Here is a 15,741-nt window from a genome sequence, read left to right on the forward strand (position 1 = left end):
AAACTGCAGAACTAAGCGGGTGCCCTGGGAAAGCTCTGTGCATGGACAGGGCTGGCACGGGGGCACAGAAATGACTCTGGGCTGTGAGTTGGCATTATGTGCACTGGTGCTCAAGCTGGCGGGAGAGGGCTATGCTAGCTGGAGGAGGCAGGGTTGCTGGGAAGCAGTGCTGAAGGGGTGCAGAGCTTCTCTTGCAATGGGGAGGGGCATGTGCCCCCTGTCCCCTGGGCCACTGAGCACGAAGGATATACACAAGAGAACAGGGCCAGCAGTGCTCCGCCTGGCCCAGCACAGCCTTTCAGCCCTGCCAGGCCCTGGCAGCATGCCACACCGTCACTGGGGGTGATTAGGGCTCATGGTCCTGTGGCACTGATTTATGGGACAGCCTCAGCCCTTCACCTTTCCTGGTTCAGAGCTAAGGGTGTCTTGGACCTCTGTGGGGAGCAGGTCAGCCCAGGCTTAGCAGGGCCTGCTCTGGGGTTCCTGCACTGTCTCTTGGCCACTCCCTGCAGTTGCTGCCTGATGCCCGCAGCCTGCATGCTGGGATCCCCCCTATCACAGCACAAGGCACAGCTGAGAATGGTACCCAGGAGTCCTGGTCTTTGCCAGCTGAACCAGCCCAGCCCTCCTCCCTGCCGCTCACCTCTTGCTGATTTGGGCGATGGCTGGCTCCTTCCTTGGCTTCCCCTCCTCTGCAGTGGGACCCTGGGACCCAGCCCCGGTTTGCCAGCTACCAGTCTCGCCAAGAGGGGAGCTGAAGTAGCTGCCCCCGAGAGACGGCGCCAGCGATGGGGGTCTCAGGAAGGACACACTGCCTCGGCCGCTGCTCTGGCTGGTTAGGCTGCCCCGCAGCGGCTTCTCGGTTGGGGCACCTGGCAGGCCCAAGGGCTCTGGAGGCCTGTGCTGATCCAGCCCCTCTGCCTCCAGGAGTGTCCCATGCAGTGGCTGGCCAGGTGGGCTCAGGGCACAGCTGGGCTCCGAGATGGCCGTGTACACCAGTTCAGCCCCATTGCTCTCCAGGGGCACTAGGCCCTGGGCCCAGGAGGCCTGGTCCTTGGCTGCCAGCCGGTCTGAACTTGAGCTCAGGTAGCTCGGCCACATGGTGCCCCCGGGCAGGGCTGCTTTGGCGGGGCCCACCTGTGGTTCGGGAGGCTTGAGGAGCCCCATGCCTGGCATCTCCCCTGGCGGTGACTCCGGGTGCACACATGTGTCCATGTAGTCGGGGCAGACCGTGCTGTCCGCGCTGGGCAGGGAGCTCTCGTGCCCCTGCAGTGTGAGCTCTGGGCTGCTGCGGGGTGAGTGGGGGCTGTCCTCCAGGTCCTGCACAGGAGGCTCCTCCTGTGGTGGCCAGTCCCCATCCACACTCATCTCCTTGAAGAAGGGCAGGCTCAGGTACTGCAGGATCCCGCTCTGCACCGAGGTGCTGGCTCTCAGCTGGCTGCTCTGGGACCCCGAGGGCCGGGCACTGAGCAGCTTGCTGAGTACAGGGGAGCCCTCGGGGAGAGCGTGGGGCGAGTCCTGCAGAGTGCTGGCTGTGCCCTCGCAGGGCCCCTCGCTGCACGTCCCATCCCGGGGCTCCTCCACAGTGCTGTAGGGCAGAGTCACGGTGGAGGCCACGGGGCTGATGTTGACAATGCACAGGGGCTTGGCTTCATCTGTGGGGCTGCTGCTGCCATAGCCAAAGTAGCATCCCTGCCGGTAGCCAGAGGCCCGCGCCTCCCTGCGGGCCTGCCCCGTGGCGTGGGGCCGCAACAGGACGCCCCTCTGCCAGATGGGCTCCTCTGCCCTGGGGGGCGAGTACACCTGCAGGTAGGGCTCGTGCTGGCTTCCCTCAGAGGGGGCAGGCGAGGGGTCCCGCTGCGGCAGTGCAGCGTACAGCTCCATCTCCGGGACATAGGGAAGGGCCCGGTGGCTCCGCTCCTGGGGTTTCCTGTCCGTCTCCACGACGAAGCGTCCGTCGGGGCCTCGGCAGATGCGCTCCAGAGGCTCCGGCTCCCCAATGTGGCTCTCATAGATGGCATACTTGGCGCTAGTCCCCGTGCCCGCTGTGATGGTGATGCCCAGGTTGGCACCTGCCTTCTCCCCCCACTGTAGGGTCCGGCGCAGGCTCTGGTAGGGGGAGGCCTGCGGCTTCAGCTTCACAATGCTGTCCGAGCTACCAGAGCTGTGAGAATTTCTGCGGGGAGAGAGGGGTGACTGAAGGGCGGCCTGGCTCCCTGCTGCATGCCAGCTCCAGCTGCCCCTGTGCCCCTCACTGCCCGACACCCCACAGCCTCCACCTGGGTGTGTTCAGCTCAAACCTCAGCACAGCACTTCCTCCCCGTCTGAGATGGGGCTAAAGCCAGCTGCCCCGGAGCAGGGGCTAGCCCTGCCCTACAGCCCCACCCCACGAGCCTCAGCCCCTCTGCACCCTGCCCTGCCAGTTCCATAGGGCAGGGCAGGGCCGCCCCCTTGTCCCAGCCCCCCCCCGCTGCCAGGAGCAGCCGCTGGGAAGGCACCTGTCCCAGGCATCCTGCTCTAGCCCCCGACCTGAGCCAGCAGCCAGTGAATGAGGAAGCGAAGGAAAAGGAAGGATCCAGGAGGATGAGTGACAGGCAGGGGGGTGGCATGGGATGGCGCGACTTACTGTGGAGGTGGAAGCTTCTTGTTGGGGGAGAAGACGATTGGTGGCTCTGGAAGGTCATGAGAACACAAGGGGGTCACATGCAAGCAACACAAAGAGATGATGAGGAGCCAGCAGCACCCCGCCTCTGCCCCAAGCCTAGCCTCAGTGTCCTGCACATGGGGCAGCCCAGGAGGAAGGGGCTCCTCTGGCTCTTGGTGAGAGGTCCCAGGATGGGAAAAGCCTTGGGTCCCTGCTGTGCTGGGGCGGGACTGGAGCTAGCCCCAAGAAGCTCTCGGCCCCAATCTCTGATGTTCTTCTAAGCCAGGCAGCCCCTTCATCTGACCTGGTCCTCTCTAGCTCCCAGGGGACTGGCCGCCAGCCTGTCTCCTGCTGCTTGCACTCCTGGGTGCAAGCCTGTTGCCCCACTGCTGGGGATGGCCCTGGGCTTCCTGCCCCCAGCACCCAGCTTCCTCATGTGTTTCGCTCACCCCTGCTCCTAGCCCCAGCACCTGTGCCGTGGGCAAGCCCACCTTGTCTGCGCTTCTGGATGCGGGCAGCACGCCGGCGGTTCATGATACAGGCTGCCATAGTGCTGAAGATCACGGCCACACTGAGGAAGCAGATCCCTCCGATGACCCCAGCCAGCACAGGCTGGGGCAGGAGCTCTGGCAGCTGCGTGCGAGACGGATACACCTCCATGCCTGGCCAGGGAGACAGGGAGAGTCCATCAGAGCTGCAGCACACATGCATGGCATTGCCTTGCACTGCATGCTGCCAGGGCTCAGTTTGGTGCATGGAGCTTTGTTTGGGGGAGGGGAACAACAGGAGCTGTAGCATAGCCCAATATGAGGCTGCCAGCAGACACCTCTTTGCCAGTGCCTGCCGGCTGCCTGGAGGTACGGGCAGTCTCACCTGCTGTGGAGACATTCACCATGTTGCTGGGGTCGCTGATGTAGCTCCCAGCAAAGGCCACCAAGCGGAACTCGTAGAAGGCGTCCTGGGGGAGCAGAGATGGGTTTAGCATCTGCCAGCCGGTATGGGGCACTGGCAACAGGGCCTGCAGCCTGCCTGGTCACACATGGGCACACAGGACCCCAACAGGGCTCTGCCCTGATGCACCTGCTTCTGCCAGTGCTAAATCCCCCAACGAGGGCAGTTTGGACAACCTCCAACATCCGCACCTCAATGGGATAATGACACTGGGGCTGGGGAGCATTCCCTTGGACTGAAGTGAGGTCCTGCTCTGTGCTAAGCTCAGTCCAAGAAGTTTCTGGGGACATGTCGTTATCCTAGGAGAACAGCCTGAAAAGCAGGGTTCAGCTTCAGCAACTACCCTGAGCCTCCACCAGGCCAACAGGGCCCGCTCCGCTGAGCCGCGGTAAGCCTCAGGCCCCAACTGCCCCACTGTTCCTCAATCACCTGCTTGGACAAAACCACTCATCTATCCTCCCTAGGTACCTCATGTGCCCAGTGTCTCCCAGCCTGCAGAGCTGGGGGGTGTCCAGCTGGCCACATGGCATGGCTAGCAGCTAGAGCAGAGGCTGCGCAGCAGGGGACCAAGGGCCAAGTCAGCACCTGGCACAGCTTAGCGCAGGCGGCAGGGTGCATTGAGGCAGATGCTGAGTTGGAGGCTCCTTGGAGAGGTTCAGGATCCCGCCCCTCCCAATACACCCACCTTGATGAGCCCGGGCACCAGAAAGTGGGTCTCGGTGCTAGGAATGGAGCTGTCCAGCACCTCCCAGCCCCCCTGGTCCTGCCGCAGCTCCAAGGCGTAGCCCGTCAGGGTCACCGAGAGCTGGAACGGGGGCTCCCACTGCAGCAGGACCCCACGCAAAGTCTCGTTGGCCATCAGCGATTGGGGTGGGGACAGCACAATGCGCATAGTTGTGGTGGGTGGCTCCGGAGGCACCGTGGTCACTGGAACACCTGAGGGGAAGGAGTCACTGGTGAAAGAGCATGGTAGGGGTGGGTGAGAGCATGGGGGGGAGTCCCAAGGAGGCTTCTGGGGAGTGGGCACGCAAGGGAGGGTGCTTGTCCTTGGGACTGACGGGGAGAATCTCATTGGGGTATATGGGGTTTCTTTTTGCAGTGGCTGGCAAGGGACGGGTCCTAAAGCCGGGGAGCTTCTCCAAGCACCAGCTGGAGGGACACTGTTGGGAGTGTGCAGAGATGGGGACTTCTCCCTATGGGGAAGCCGTGGAAATCCTCTGGGTGGAGCAGCCAGCAAGGAGATAGGAATCATCCTTAGAGTGGAGTGTGTAGGGGAGCATGGCAGCAGAGAGCAGACCTGGTGGGTGATGGCAGGGAAGTTCGCACGAGGAGCCCTCCCCAGTGCATGAGGGGAGGGCCAGGGCAGAGGAGGAGCCCTTTGTGGAAGCTGTCCCAGGGGCAGGGCTGGTGGTACCAGAGGCAGTTCTCACCCAGGGGAAAGGAGGTCACAATCTCGCTGAAGGGGCCACTGCCCAGCTTGTTCTGGGCGAGGATGCTGAACTGGTAGCCAGTGTCTGGCTGCAGGTTCTCCACGAGGAGGTGTTCAGCCCCCGCAGGCGCTGCCAGAGACACCCACTCGTGATGGGCCCGGTTTGGGCGCTTCATCCTGAAGAGACATGGGACAGGTGATCCTGGAGCTAGTGCAGCCCAACCCAGGTGCACAGAGCCAGTGCTGAAAGCACAGCTTGGTCCAGGGACACAGCCTGACCAACGGGCACAGAGCCAGCATTGGGGGCATAGCCTGACCTAGGAGGCAGAGCCAGCACTGGGGGCATAGCCTGACTAGGGGGCCATGAAGCTGGTACCAGAGTGCAGCAAAAGAACCTCAGTGCCAACCCGACTCCTGCCCGCTGGTTGCTCTGCCCAGTCCCATCCTACCCTCGAAGGGGGAGACTCACGCCATCTCACTCTGACGTGTTAAGACCCAGATGTGCCTTGCATGTGTCCAACCTTTGTCCTGCCTGCAGCAGGATCCCTACAGCTCAGCCTGGCTTATGCCATGAGCTTTGAGTCCTGTGTCGCTACCCAGGCTGGGGGCCATGCCAGCCTACCCCTGCCTTCACTCTCAGGTCAACAGATGGAGACACAAGGGACATGCAGGCCCTGCATGTCGTGACTCACAGCAGGGTGTACCAGACGCTGAATCTCTGGAAATACCCTCCATCAAACCCTGGTTCCCAGGAGACGTTGACTGCCAGTAGCAGGGGACGCACCGAGACATTGGTGACAGCGTGAGGGCTGGTGCCTAGTGGAGACAGCAGGACAGGGGGGTCAGCAGGTGGTGGGAGTCTCTGATCTACCCCTCCCAGGGCTGCAGCTGACACAGAAGGCAGAGCATTCACCAACCATGCATATGGCCTTCCTCCCATGTGCTGTTTGGGAAGGTGACGAGCACGGCATATGGTCTGGGCATGCAATCTCCCATGTGTCCTGGGGCAGGTGCTGCGCATGGGGATGACCTGCAGGCCATGGCTCAGCACTACACTGCCCTGGGTCCACAACCCTCTCTGTAGCACATGCTGGGATAAGCAGGTGTCCCACAAAGTCCAGGCATGGAGTGAACCCAGCCTGGATCCCAGAGGGAGGGGTAGGCTCAGGGGTGCTGAGCTGGGGGTGTCCTCCCTATCACACTCCCCACCCCACACCCAGCCAAGACCCCCCTCACCATAGTGCGACAGTGCTAGTAAGTCCAACTCACCCAGCACGTAGACGGAGGTGCTGGTGCTGATCTGCGCCACCTGATTGCTGGCCGTGCACCGCCAGACCCCATGCTGCTCTTTCACCAGTGGCCGGAAGACGAGGCTGCTGTTCCCGTCCACCTGAGCACTGCTCTTCTCCGTGCTCCCCAGCTGCAAAGCAAAGCCACACAACACTTCCAACCTGGCCAGGTGCCAGCTAGCTCCAGGCCTTGTGGGGTCCCGCACTGGCAGAGAGCAGACAGCACTAACGGGAGGTAGATGGGATGGGAGCAGAGCAGAGACTCAGCTGGGAGTATAGAGGGACAGGGTGCAGGCTGGGGGCTGGGTGTCAGCGCAGCATGAGGCAGGCTAAGTGGGCAAGGGGAACATCTGCAATCAGCCCATGCACAAGTTGCCACCCTGGTGCCAGGTCTCAGCTGATCAATAAGAACAAGTTCGCTTCCCCGAACCTGCCATTGAGGCAGATGCAGGGGTGGGCCCCACAGGGGAGAAGTGCTGGGACAAGGTCTCACAAACCATCTGGGGCAGAGCAAGAAACCTGGCTGTATGCTCCTGCTCCAATGGCATCCTGATCCCAGGGAGGGAGACTCTGCCTGGTTTCTGCAGAGCCTGAGACATGGAGTGCCTCCCAAGTACACAGCAGGAACGGAGCGCCCACAGGCAGGGCACCAGTCCCAGGGCCCCCCGCCTGTCAGACCTGCAGAGCAACTGTGGGAGAGGCTGGAATGTGGCTGTGCCCCTAGTGTAGTGGGGCTGCTCCTCTGCAGCGATGGCAGAGCCCCGCTGGGCAGCTCACATGCCAGGGGCTGACACTAGATGCCCTCAGCAGCACCAAAGGCACACTCGTCTGGGTTTGGGTCCATGCAACCAGGGGGATAAAATGGGCAGGCCTCTTGCTGCTCCCAGAGCATCCAGCCGAGGCTGCTTCAACAACCTGGGGCTGCCACGGCTGCACCTAACCTGAAGATAAATGAAGGCATGAGGTTGGGGAGCCCCAGAGATGCAGGAGGAGGAATGCCTGGGCTTTCAGCAGCTGGGGATCCATGGTGAGTGCAGGGAGAAATGGGCTGTCCAGGTAGTGGTGAGGTCAGCATCCCTTCCCCACACTATCTAGGCTACGGTGCCCTTACCTTGGCCCAGGTGATATTGGGCAGGGGGTCCCCTTGGGCAGCACATGGGATCACCAACTCACGGCCCACCTCCTGGAAGTACTCATCCTTGGGGCGCACACTGAAGGTGGGGGGATCCTGGAATACCAACACACCGCAGGGTAGCACATGGGCAGCAGGCCTCAGGGCTCTGCCTGTTCCACATGGGCAGGCATAAACTAAGGGAGGCAGGAGAGCATGTTGGCTTGTATCCTGGGCAAGCAGCGGAGTCAGAAGCCAAGGGAGCAAGGCACAGCCAGCAGCCCTTAGAGGGGTCCCTGGAGAAAGAGCTATATGGGGATAGGCAGCTATGGGAGTATACACAGCCTGCCCTAGAAGTGTACGCAGGTTGTTGTGGGGGTGTATGCTATGAAATGGGGCGGGCAGAGGAGCGAAGTGCTGATGTGCCTGTTAGTGGGTAGATGTGTGCAGGTGGCGGGTGAGCAGGGATGGGGGTCAGGTGGGGAATGGGCGGGAATGGTGATGGTGTGCATGGACGGTGCTGGAGTGCATGATGGGGCAATGGGATCAGGGGGTTGGATGGCGGGGCTGGTGTGCATTGTGAGTGGGGATGGTGGAGTAATGTGTGCAGGGGTGCAGATGAGTGGAGTGGGGACTATGGGGAGGACTGTTGCTCTCGGGCAGCGCAGGGGCTGTCTCCCTCTCACCTTGAGCAGGACCCGCGTGGGCCCTGACTCGCCGGCTGTGCCATAGCTGTTGTAGGGGGTACAGGTGTAGACCCCCAGGGCATCATCATTCCCCATTGCTATGACGATGGAGCCATCGGTTCTCATGGACCAGCCAGGGAACTGGGGAGAGAGGCACTGGGTCAGAATACAGTGCCCTTGCCTGGCAGACTGAGGCAGGGGCACAGTGCGGCCCAGCCGGTACCTTGCTGAGCTGCAGGGGGTACCCATCTTTGGTCCAGCTGACAGACAGCAGTGGTGGGTTGGCCCTGGCAGGACACTGGATTGCGCCCTGCATCCCCTTGGGCAGGTGAGTCTCCAGTGGCATGGCGGTCACGTGGGCTGGATCTGCAAGGGTACAAATCAGATGGGACAGGTCAAGGCCCACGTGAAGTGGCACCAGCTCACTGTGGCAGCATAAACCAGACAGTGCCAGCTCTCTGGGCAGGGATGGGCTGAGCCAAAGCCCTTCCTCCACACAGCATGTCATGTCTCAGACATGGGCCTGTCAAGGCAGATGAGCCAGCCCATGGCAGCACTCCCAACAAGCAAGTGGAGCCTACAGAGCAGAGATGCAGTTGCCACTTCTCAGGCTGCTGCCCTGAACATCTTGTCCATGGGCACAGCTACATGGGCAACTCCACTCAGAGATCTGGGCCAGCTATGAGGCAGATACATCCCTAGCCAGTGTGGGGAGGGGTGGGCAGGCAGGACAAAGGCCAGCGCAGAGGATTGTGAATGCCTTCCCAAGCTGCAAAGAGTGCAGCTGCAGGCCAGAGAGATGCCTTCTCTCAGCAAGGGGTGCCCTTGGGACTCGGCTCTGGCACGACACAGTAAAGCCCCCAAGGCACTCAGGTACCAGGGGTCTCTCAGGGATGCATGGTAGGGCACGGTCCAGTGGAAATCCTTACACAACACAGTAAGGAAGGCCGATGCAGAAGGTGGTCTCCACAGCCCATTGCTAGGAACACAAGTGTATTTGCCAGAGTCGTCTGGAGTGGTCTTCTGGAGAAGAAGGCTCCCATCCACCAGGACCCGGACTCGAGACTGGAGGTGGCTGGAAGGAAAGCAGAGAGGGTGGGAGGATAATCAGTATGCTAGGGACTGCCCCAACATCCTGCACCCAAGCCACTGGCAGGGCTCAGGCATCCTTTGTAGGGCACAGCCTTACCAGTACCTGATGACCACTGCGCCAGCTCCCACACCAGCAGGGCTCCAGCACTCTGCACACCGAAGATCACTACCATCATCGCCATCACAAGGATCCCCTTTCCCTGGGGCCCTGCTGAGGATCTCATTGACCATCACCACACTGCTACTGGTGAAATCACCCTGCTAATCGTCGTGAAAGCTTTGGCCATAACTGTATGACCTGTATTACTGCTGTGATGTCCTCCCGACCTCTTCTTCCAGCTGCCTGGGCACCAGGGGCAAAAAGTATGGGGAACAAACAAAATGAGTTGCTGCCTGCGAAAGGACCTGACTAGTATCATGGAGACCTGATGGGACAGCTCATGTGACTGGGACATCAACACTGATGGTTACACTCTGTTTTGGAAGGGCAGGTCTGGGAGACAAGATGGTGATGTTCCTTGTATGTCAAAAATACATACACTTACTCCGTGGTTCAGGAAGAAGACGACAGCAGATCAGAGTGATCTGGGTGAAGATAAAAGGTGAAAGATGCGGCACTGATATAATGTTGGGGATTTATTATAGGCCACCAAATCAGGAAGAGGAGGTGGATGAGGCATTCTTCAAGTAGGAGAAAAATCTATCCAAAAGCTCCGGGATGGTACTGATGGAAGACTTCAGTTTTCTGAACTCCTGCTGGAAGAACAATACAGCCACACGTGCAATGTTGGGCAAGTTCCTAACTTGTGTAAGGGACAACTTTCTGTTTCCAAAGGCAGAGAGTACAAGTAAAGGATCATCTATCTTGGATCTTGTCTTGATCAAGAGGGAAGACCTGGTGGAGGATGTGAAGGTGATGGGCAATTTAGGAGGAAGCGATCATGATACAATAGAATCCCAGATCCTGAGACACAGAAATAGAGGCTGGCAAAACTAAGACACTGGATTTCAAAAGATGGGTTTCAATTGACTTAAGGAGTTACTAGGCACAGTGCCATGGGAAGACAGACTGAAGGATAATGGCACTCAGGAGAGCTGGAAGCTTTTCAAGGGCACAGTAGTGGTAGCCCAAGGAGAAACTGTTCTGACACTAAGGAAGCACAAGAAGAATGGCGAGAGACCAATGTGGCTGCACGAGAAACTACTACGTTGCCTCAAATACAAAAGCAAAGCATGCAGGCAATGAAAAAAAAATAGGCTGGTCATCAAGGGCATATACCAGGAAATAGCAAGAACCTGCAGGGATAAAATCAGGAAGGTAAAGAACGAATGAGCTGCACCTGGAGAGGGCAGCTCAGGACAATAAGAGGTTGTATTCATAGATGTAGGATCAGAAGGGACCTAAGTAGATCATCAAATCTGACCCCCTGCCCTGGGCAGGAGACAAAACTGGGCTCATATGACCCCAGCCAGGTAATTATCAAGCCTCCTCTTAAAGACCCCCAAGGTAGGAGCGAGCACCACTTCCCTTGGAAGTTGGTTCCAGATCCTAGCCGCCCTGACTGTGAAGTACTGCCTTCTAATGTCCAGCCTGAAACTACTCTCTAGCAACTTATGGCTGCTATTCCTTGTTACTCCGGGAGGTGCACGGGTGAACAGGGTCTCTCCCATTCCCTGCTGGTCCCCCCTGGTAAGTTTGTAGATGGCCACCAAGTCCCCTCTCAGCCTTCTCTTGTGAAGGGTATAAGCATGTTGGCTAGAAAAGAAAGACCAAGGGGGCTGAGAGTCCACAGTTAGCTAGCCAGGGGGAACCCTTAACAAAAGGTGCAAAGAAGACAAAGCTACTCAACAGCCATTTTGCCTCAGTCTTCACAAAAAAAACCCAGAGCTGCAGTTAGACACCTAATAAGGATGATTTGGAAAGGATGGGGACAAGCCAAGGACTGAAACAGCAAAAGTCTTTTGATAGGTCGGAAAGAATTCACATCAGCAGGGCCAGATGAACTTCATCCCCAGGTACTGAAGGAATTGGTAGAGATCTCAGAGCCTTTGGCAATAATATTTATGAAGTCATGGGAAATGAACTAGGTACTCTAGGACTGGAAAAGTGCAAGCACAGTACCACACTTTTAAAAAGAAAGACCCAGGGAACTACAGACTGATTTGTTTCAACCTTGACACCTTGAAAATTACTGAAGCATATCTTAAGGAAGTCCATTTGCAAGCATCTGGAGAAGGAAAGGCTGATCACAAGCAGCCAGCAGGGTTTTGCTAAGAACAAACCATGTCAAAGAAACTTCATATCCTCCTTTGACAACACCACCAGTTGGGTGGATGAGGAGAATGCTGTGGATATCGTGCATCTGGACTTCAGCAAGGCTTTCAACAAGGTCCTACATGATCTTCTTTTAAACAAATTGGAGAAACATGGGTTGGAAAAAACTACTACAAGGCGGATAGACAACTGGCTCAATGGACACAAGCAAAGGGTAATTATTAACGGGTCCATGTCAGAATGGCAGGGGGTTTTCAGTGGAGTACCACAGGGGTCTGCCCTCGGCCCAGTGCTATTCAATGTGTTTATCAATTATTTGGATGCAGGCATAGAAAGCTGTTTGAGGAAGCTGGCAGATGACACAAACCTAGGAAGGACTAGGAACATGTTGAAGGATGGCAGCACAAGTCAGAAGGATCTCTACAAACTGGAAAGCTGGGCTGAAGCCAACAGGATGAAGTCCAGTGCTGACCATGCAAGATGCTGCACCTTGGGAAGAGTAATGAACAACACTCATACGAAATGGGTGACAACAGACTGGATGGCAGAACGAGAGAAGAATCTAGGAGTCTTGATGGATCATAAACGCAGTATGAGTCTGCAATGTGATGCAACTGCCTGGGGAAGTCGTGGAGTCTATCATTGGAGGTGCTTGAGAAGAAGTTGGACAAGCACTAGTTAGGGCTGATCTAAGAGTAGCTATGCCTATACTATGCTATGGGTATTTCCCATGCTTCCAGTGTTTACTGGTTGCCACATGGGCCCAGGAAGGTATTTTTTCCCCCTCCTGTTCCCACACGTGTCAAGGATTTTTTTCACCTTCCTCAGAAACATTGGCTGTTGGCTGTAGTCAAGGCTGGAGATCTTGACTGGGCTGTGCCAGTGTGCCCACTGGGACTCAAACCCAGAGGTTCCTGGCTAGAGGACCTTGTCCCCCTGCTCAGGGTCAGACTGATGCCATATTTGGGGTCTAAAAGTTATTTTACCCCATGGTCAGAGTGGTACAGACTGTGGGGGTTCTGCCTTCCTCTGTAGTGGGTGGTGTGGCCTTCTTCCTGGGATCCCTCAAGCATATTTAAGAACAGTTGGACCAGCAGGACACTGGCTGCTGTTGTTCCCCAGCTATATCCGTGTCAGATGTGGGTGTTAAATCTTGTGGCTGTGTGACAGGGCTGACTATGTAGTTTTAGTAACAGGTCAGACAAGGGGTTTTGTGGGATGGTTTGGAGAGGGCTGGCTGATCCTGCCTCAGGCAGGGGGGTGTCCTACATCAAAGGTTCCCAAACTTTTTCCAATTGTGTACCCCCTTCCAGATTTACCAGCTGCCCACATACCCCTACCAGAATAGGTTTTATATTTTTAACCCCTTAAATGCCAATTATTATAATGAAAATTAAAGCTGCCATTACACAATGTCTCCCGCGTATTCCCCTAGAGATGACTTGCATACCCACAGGGGTACATGTACCCCAGTTTGGGAACCCCTGCACTAGACGATCTCTGAACGTCCCTTCCAGCCCTACCTCTTGTGTGAGTAGAGATGTGTGTATGCATGGTAGTATGTCTGAGTACAGGTACATCTACATCTGAGCATGTGCGTGTACAAGCAGGTATGTAGACACATAAAGATACACAGTATAGGTGTGTTGACATGTAAAGGCATGCCTGTATGTGTATGTGCATGGGCACTTCTCTATGTGAGAGAAGGTGCAAGTGCCACCTCTATGAGTTGCGTATATGTGAGTGCTAGTGCATAAATGAGAGTACAAATCTCCGAGCATGTGTGAGTACACTTATGTGAATATGCATGCATGTTAGTGTCAGCATGTGCCTGGGTGCACGCATATGTGTGCCTCAATGTGAGTGCAAGTGTGCAGAAGCACAAGCGCCTATGTCCATGCATACGTACACAAGTGCATCCATACACATTGGTATACATATTTATACATGCAAGCATACACCCATGTATATATGCACATGGGCAAACAAACATAGGTACATATGTCAGCACATATGGATGCACACACCTACATGCAAATGAATTCACGTGCGGATCCATGTCTGTATATTTGGATTTGTGGGAATACATATAGAGCTGGGTGCATGTACATATAAGTTTACAAGTCTGTGCAAATGCATGCAACTGCACATATGTGTAAATGCAAGTGTGATTAAATCTCTCTCAATTAGAGGGGAGTCCCTGGTTCTCACTCCATGACTCCCTGCTGTAGCCAATGCCCATCTGTGTCTGGGACCAATGTCTTGCTGTGCCAATGCCCCCACCACCTGGTTGCTCCATACCTGAGGTGATAGACGTTGCTGTTGCCCTGGAACCAGCTGTAGGTGAGGTTGCCAGGGTAGGCTTCGGCTTGGCAGGCCAGGAAGGCATCCTGGGTGAGGTTGACAGTGATGTTTTGGGGAGGCACTACAATAACCGGGGGCCCTGAAAATACAATGGCAAAGGGCACAGAGTGAGGATTGGGCAGGAGGGGGACCCCTGGGCAGATGGGGGAGGTGGCAGGGATGAAGGCAGGCCACCCCACGGATGAAGCAGTGTCCTGCTCCACTCATGGCACCCAGACCCAGCTAGGGTTCAGGCAGGTCTTTGCTGGTGGACACTCACACACCCTCCCCTGGGCCCCATCCTCTGGGGTCAGCCCCCCCAGTCCTTCTGGAGTCAAGCGGGCTGGAGGTGCTCCACATCCTGCAGAACCAGACCTGCTGTCATCACAGTGTGCTTTCACTCTCTGGTACGTCCCCCAGATCAAATAGCAAGGGGCCGCAGTTGTGGTGGGGTGGGGGGAGAGGAGGGAGCCTGGGGCAAAGGCCCCACACATGCCCAAGCAGAGCAAGGGATGGAGGGACCTCTGGCTGGCAGTGCCCAAATCAAGTCCCTCTACTGCAGCGTTGCCTCTAAGCTGTGCAGGTGCACTCATGCCACACTGCCAGGCATGGCCACACAGCTTAAAGGGAACGCTGCTCCACTGCCACTGCTCCCTGGCAGCACTAGGACAGGGTGTTGAGGGCCTGGGATGCTAAGGGCCTGGACTGGCCCCACTACAGTCCTGATATTGCTGGCAGCGCTGAAGTGGACACATTTGGTTGGGGCCCAGGACTACTGGCAGAACTTAGCTCTGTAGCTCAGCTGAGGCCGGGTGCTCCCCGAGGTAAAGGGCAGGTCTGTCCCTGCAACGTATGGTGCATGCTGAGAGAAGACAAGCTTAGCCAAGTCTCACTGTGTGTGTACACGTGCATCCTGCATGCCTGGCGCAGCTCTGACTGGCTGAGAAGTGTGTGTGTACACGTGTGTGTTTGTGCGCACAGCTCTGGCTCTGAGAGGCTGTTTGCATGCACATGCACCAGTGCATGCTTGTATTTGCCACGTGCAGCTCCAGCTCTGAGAAGCCAGCTTGTGTTGTGCATAGCAAGAGGTGCCCACAAGTGACGACCCCAATCAGGAACCCTGCCGTGCTTGCCCTGCCCTTACCTTGCACCAGCACACGTGTGGTATGGGTGATGGTGCCCTCCTCACTGGACGCGTGGCATGTATAGGCCCCAGCACTGGTCCGCTCTGCGCTGGTGATCCTCAGGGTCCCATTCCTCACCTAGAAAGGCACAAGGCAGCAGAGCTGGGAGCACAAGGGAGACTCGGCCTCCTTGGGCTTCCCACAGCAGAGGCAGGTCCCAAGGAGCTGCAGGGCGGCTTTGTTTTGGAGCAGACACTAGAGCACTCCAGTGTGGCAGGGAGAACTTGGGTCCTGGATCATGAGCGTGTCCCATGCACAGGGCAAGCCCCAGCACCACTGTGAGACTGGCCAGGGCTCAGCTCACACGTTGCCCGTCACATGCAACACGTGAGGTGAGGGACAGTAAAGGGGTATAGTGATCCCCCGTGTGTAAGGTAGAGGAGTGGGAGTGGGTGGGGATGGGAGGGAATGTGTGCGTGGCAAGGAGGGGATTGTTGTTTCCTTTCACGGAGGTATTGAATGTGGGCTGAGAAGCTGGTTGCTTGGGCAGAGGGAGGTTCCTTCCTTGGCCAGGGGTGCAGAGGAAGGTGAGGTGGATGGCTTTTGACCTTGGGGAGTGGTTGTGGCATTTTGTTATTCCTGATTTTCATATTTCTCTGTTTCATAACTGAGTCATCCTGTAAGCATCCCTGAGCCTTTCAGAGAAGGACAGCATCTGCATCTAATGCAGAAATAAATCAATAAGCAGTGCTCTCTGCTGAACTGTGCCCCCTTACCGCCTGGACCACGGCAGAGCA

General features: G+C 57.0%; 1 protein-coding gene across 1 annotated transcript in view; it reads right to left on the reverse strand.

Annotated features, from left to right (window-relative positions):
* Positions 1–15,741, reverse strand: part of IGSF9 (immunoglobulin superfamily member 9) — a 33,213-nt gene that overhangs the window by 1,463 nt on the left and 16,009 nt on the right. The window contains exons 5-18 of the mRNA XM_019486991.2: positions 14,965–15,082; positions 13,779–13,920; positions 9,040–9,185; positions 8,334–8,476; positions 8,111–8,251; positions 7,425–7,541; positions 6,294–6,444; positions 5,717–5,840; positions 5,026–5,201; positions 4,281–4,531; positions 3,518–3,602; positions 3,136–3,306; positions 2,627–2,672; positions 644–2,176 (exon numbers count right to left, since the gene is read on the reverse strand). Of these exons, the coding sequence (XP_019342536.2) occupies positions 644–2,176; positions 2,627–2,672; positions 3,136–3,306; positions 3,518–3,602; positions 4,281–4,531; positions 5,026–5,201; positions 5,717–5,840; positions 6,294–6,444; positions 7,425–7,541; positions 8,111–8,251; positions 8,334–8,476; positions 9,040–9,185; positions 13,779–13,920; positions 14,965–15,082 (3,344 nt within the window). The remainder of the gene's footprint in view (positions 1–643; positions 2,177–2,626; positions 2,673–3,135; positions 3,307–3,517; positions 3,603–4,280; positions 4,532–5,025; positions 5,202–5,716; positions 5,841–6,293; positions 6,445–7,424; positions 7,542–8,110; positions 8,252–8,333; positions 8,477–9,039; positions 9,186–13,778; positions 13,921–14,964; positions 15,083–15,741) is intronic.

This window comes from Alligator mississippiensis, chromosome 15 (assembly GCF_030867095.1).
Source record: "Alligator mississippiensis isolate rAllMis1 chromosome 15, rAllMis1, whole genome shotgun sequence".
In the NCBI taxonomy this organism is placed as follows: domain Eukaryota; kingdom Metazoa; phylum Chordata; order Crocodylia; family Alligatoridae; genus Alligator; species Alligator mississippiensis.